The 3858-nt window shown below is 35.5% G+C and overlaps 1 protein-coding gene across 1 annotated transcript in view; it reads right to left on the reverse strand.

The window, feature by feature from the left end:
* Nucleotides 1-3858, reverse strand: part of gpr158a (G protein-coupled receptor 158a) — a 62142-nt gene that overhangs the window by 54261 nt on the left and 4023 nt on the right. The window contains exon 3 of the mRNA XM_016484920.1: nt 949-1051. Coding sequence (XP_016340406.1) covers nt 949-1051 — 103 coding nt within the window. The remainder of the gene's footprint in view (nt 1-948; nt 1052-3858) is intronic.

Genomic DNA, 3858 nt, shown 5'->3' on the forward strand with positions numbered 1-3858 from the left:
TAACTACTGTAAATATATCAAAACTTAATTTTTGATTAGTAATATGCATTGCTAAGGACTTCATTGGATAAATTTAAAGGCAATTTTCTCAATATTTAGATTTTTTTGCACCCTCACATTCCAGATATTCATATAAATGTATCTCGACCAAATATTGTCCTATCCTAACAAGCCATACATCAATAGAAAGCTTATTTATTCAGCTTTCTCAATTTTGAAAATTTGACACTTAAGAGGTCCACTTTGTGGTCCAGGGTCACATATTTTCTACTATCTCGAACCATTTTGCACCCACTCTCAATCATTACAATCAAACAGGTCACTTGTGAATAATGACAGTCACTTACAGGCTGCAGGTTTGCTGTCAGCCCAATATACAGTAGTTATTATCTGCTTCATTCTTTAATAGCAGACTTTTTGTAAAGTTGCTTTAAATTGTGAAAGTTTTTATATATACTGTATATATATATATATATATATATATATACACTAGTCATATATTTGAATGTTGAGCAGCGAGCTCATTGGCTACCGATACAGGAGAGAACCAATCAGCTATGCCATGTGATAATGATGTCATTAGGTCAGATTGAGTTAGACCTATCGGACTGCGCCATCTAGAGTTTCATGCCAGAACTCTGTATATATACAGTATATGTATGTGTGTGTGTGTGTGTGTGGACGTATAGATGGATAAACATATGGACAGACAGGATATCAATAACATTTTCATGAGAATGTGGTAGCAGCCTAATTATGAACATCTAACATAAATGTTGTTCATAAAGTTCATATCTTGTTCTGTCCATATTCTGAGCTTAGTACTTACTACAGTATAATATAAAAACATCTGCTATAAGAAATGTAATGAAAATTGCCTGAAATTGCATGTTTTCTTCAAAAACAATACACATACACTAATCCATAACATTTTAACATACAACTTACTTTTAAAGCCATTGACTGCAACTCTGCTTGGATGATAAAAGCCGCTTTTGCAGTGACATTTATACTTGTCCAGCACAAATCCATGGCCTGGGATGGGCAAACACTGTGGAAAAAAAGAGAGAGGATGGAAATATCAAAACTGTACCTTCAGGAGGCAAGAAAATATACCTGGGAAAAAGAGTTTCAAGAAGTAAAGAAAAAAAAACACATTTATGCAGCATGTTTGTATATGATTCAATATAGAGGTTAAAGGTTCGATTCAGTAAAGAATAACTCAATGTTACTTGCGGGTTCTTTGTAATCATTTGTGAAATTTACTAGCAATTTCTAAGTGAAAAGAGTTTCAAATGTAAATCCTACATCATTCATTCATTTTCAGTGTATATATTTATTTGTAGATGATTTGTAGATGATTATTGATTTTTTTTTTATGCCAAAAATCATTAGGATATTAAGTACGTTTTATTACAGATGCACACACTTTAATTCACGTCTTCTGAACTGTTGACAACCAACACCCGCTTACCCCCATTGAAAGGCTTGGAGGGGCCAGGACAATTTTTAATATAACTCCGATTGGATTTGTCTGAAAGAAGAATGTCACATACACCTAGGATGCTTTGAGGGTGAGTAACACAGGCTAATTTTCATTTTTGGGTGAACTAACCCTTTAAACATAAGGGGTGTGGTCTTGTAGTGCTCCAATAAGATTAGAGGCAAATTACATCATGTATGCTAAGTGCTCAAAAACTTTGTTGTGCATGTCTGAGAAGGTAGAGTAAAATATTTATACAAGATATTGCATCTAAACTGCACAGCGGTTCAACACTGAAACTCTGGAATTTAAAATATAATTTAAACTAGAAAGCACTGAATAAAGGAATAAAGAAGCCAACTGAATAAAGAAGCCAATAAAGCAAAAGAGACACATCAAATGCTAAAGCATTTGGAAATTCATAATTTTCAGACAAGTTGTTATGGTAATAATATAATTTGTAGTAAAACACTTTATTACATTACAAAAAAATGAAAATTAAAAGACTATATATATAAGCCTTCAGATGGTGTATACATTTCAAATTGACCTTTATGACTGGTTTTGTGGTCCAGGATCACAGTACCTATAGCAAGATGAGATATTGCAGTACTAAATATAGTACATACTAGTGATATTACTAAAACATACTTTTATCGCAAAGTTCCAAACCAAATCTAGCGTGTACTAACAATATGCAATATTGCTGTCAGTAATAATATAATACTAGCTATATTCACACTAGAAAATACTTTTTTAATGGTTAAAAAAGTTTCAAACCAAATATAGTACCTAGAATTATGTAATATTGCTATCGGTAATAAAAAAGTAACTACAAGAGATATTCATACTACAGCATACTTTTTCAACAAAGTAAGTTTCAAACCAAATATAGTACCTACTGGCGACATGCAATTTCAGACGTACAGTAGCTACAGTGTTTTTTTTCAGTTAATATGCTTTTGTAGCTGCCTCTGCAAGCAGTACACAGCAAGACAGCTCATTGGTTTGGAACAGAGCGAAAATTCAGAGCTATATAGCTTGTACTTTATTGCTTAATTATAGGATCTACACAGCTTCTTCTCTGTCAATAAAGACAAAGGACTAACTTTCTACTAATAGCAAAGAGCCACTAGGGAGGCTGGGCTGCCGACTCTAGAGCTGCAAGCTGTTCAGCAGGTTTAACAGGGGAAGTCGTGGCCTAATGGTTAGAGAGTCGGACTCGTAACCCAAAGGTTGCGGGTTCGAGTCTCGTACCGGCAGGGATTGTAGGTGGGGGGAGTGAATGTATAGCGCTCTCTCCACCTTCAATACCACGACTGAGGTGCCATTGAGCAAGGCACCGAACCCCCAACTGCTCCCCGGGTGTGTGTTCACTGCTGTGTGTGTGCACTTTGGATGGGTTAAATGCAGAGCACTAATTCCAAGTATGGGTCACCATACTTGGCCACATGTCACGTCACTTAATATAAGAGCGGTATGAGTTTGACTGAACTGATTTAAACAGTCCTCTGATATATAATATTCAAACAAGGACAGTTTTGGCACAGATTTCCTCGCGTGTGCCAAGACATAATTAATATCTGAATTAAAGACAGACTCATTTGCTGAATTCAAAAAGAAAAGTAATTCAGTATCTAGAGGTTTCCTTCATGAAACAATAGATCAAAAGCGGGAGTGTGTAATCATAATGCTCAGTATTTCAGGCCTGAGTGTTTCGTGACTGCAGTCCAGGGCCCAAAGCAGACATGTTGACCCCAGCTCAATACCGATCCACTACAGCACACACTTGAAGGGCCAAAGCCTTCATATTTGAGCAGAACAGCAGCGACATCAGCCTTAATGAAGCACGGAATGGTAGAACACTTACACAAATCCATCTTTAGAGAGAAGAGGGCTCTATTTCTGTCTTTCATGCTTCTATAGGATCAGGGTTTGAAGACAGATAGCCACAGGAGAATGGCCAGAGAGCATTATGAGCTCACAGCTAAATTATAAATATATAAATTGCAAGTCATTTTCAGCAGCATGTTTTGAAAAGGCTATATTGGCAGTAACAGTAAAATATTGCTGGCACACTGTAGCATAAAAGAGTGTTTTAATGACCTAAGTACACTCAGTATGCAGTAAACAGAAGGGGGTTATCTGGAGTGAGAAATTATCTGGAGTGAGAAGTTTGTTGATGATGCACAGTGAGAGTTATTTTGTTTAAAATCTAATTTTATTTCTGGTTCTGTTTGCACCTGTAATTAGCAATGCGTGTTGTTAGAAAAAAATATAAGTTACTTAATACTTTACCAAAATACACAACTGTTCAAAAGTTTAGGGTTGGTAAGGTATGTATATATATATATATATATATACACATATACACA

Source organism: Sinocyclocheilus anshuiensis, unplaced genomic scaffold (genome assembly GCF_001515605.1).
Source record: "Sinocyclocheilus anshuiensis isolate Anshui unplaced genomic scaffold, SAMN03320099.WGS_v1.1 scaffold870, whole genome shotgun sequence".
In the NCBI taxonomy this organism is placed as follows: domain Eukaryota; kingdom Metazoa; phylum Chordata; class Actinopteri; order Cypriniformes; family Cyprinidae; genus Sinocyclocheilus; species Sinocyclocheilus anshuiensis.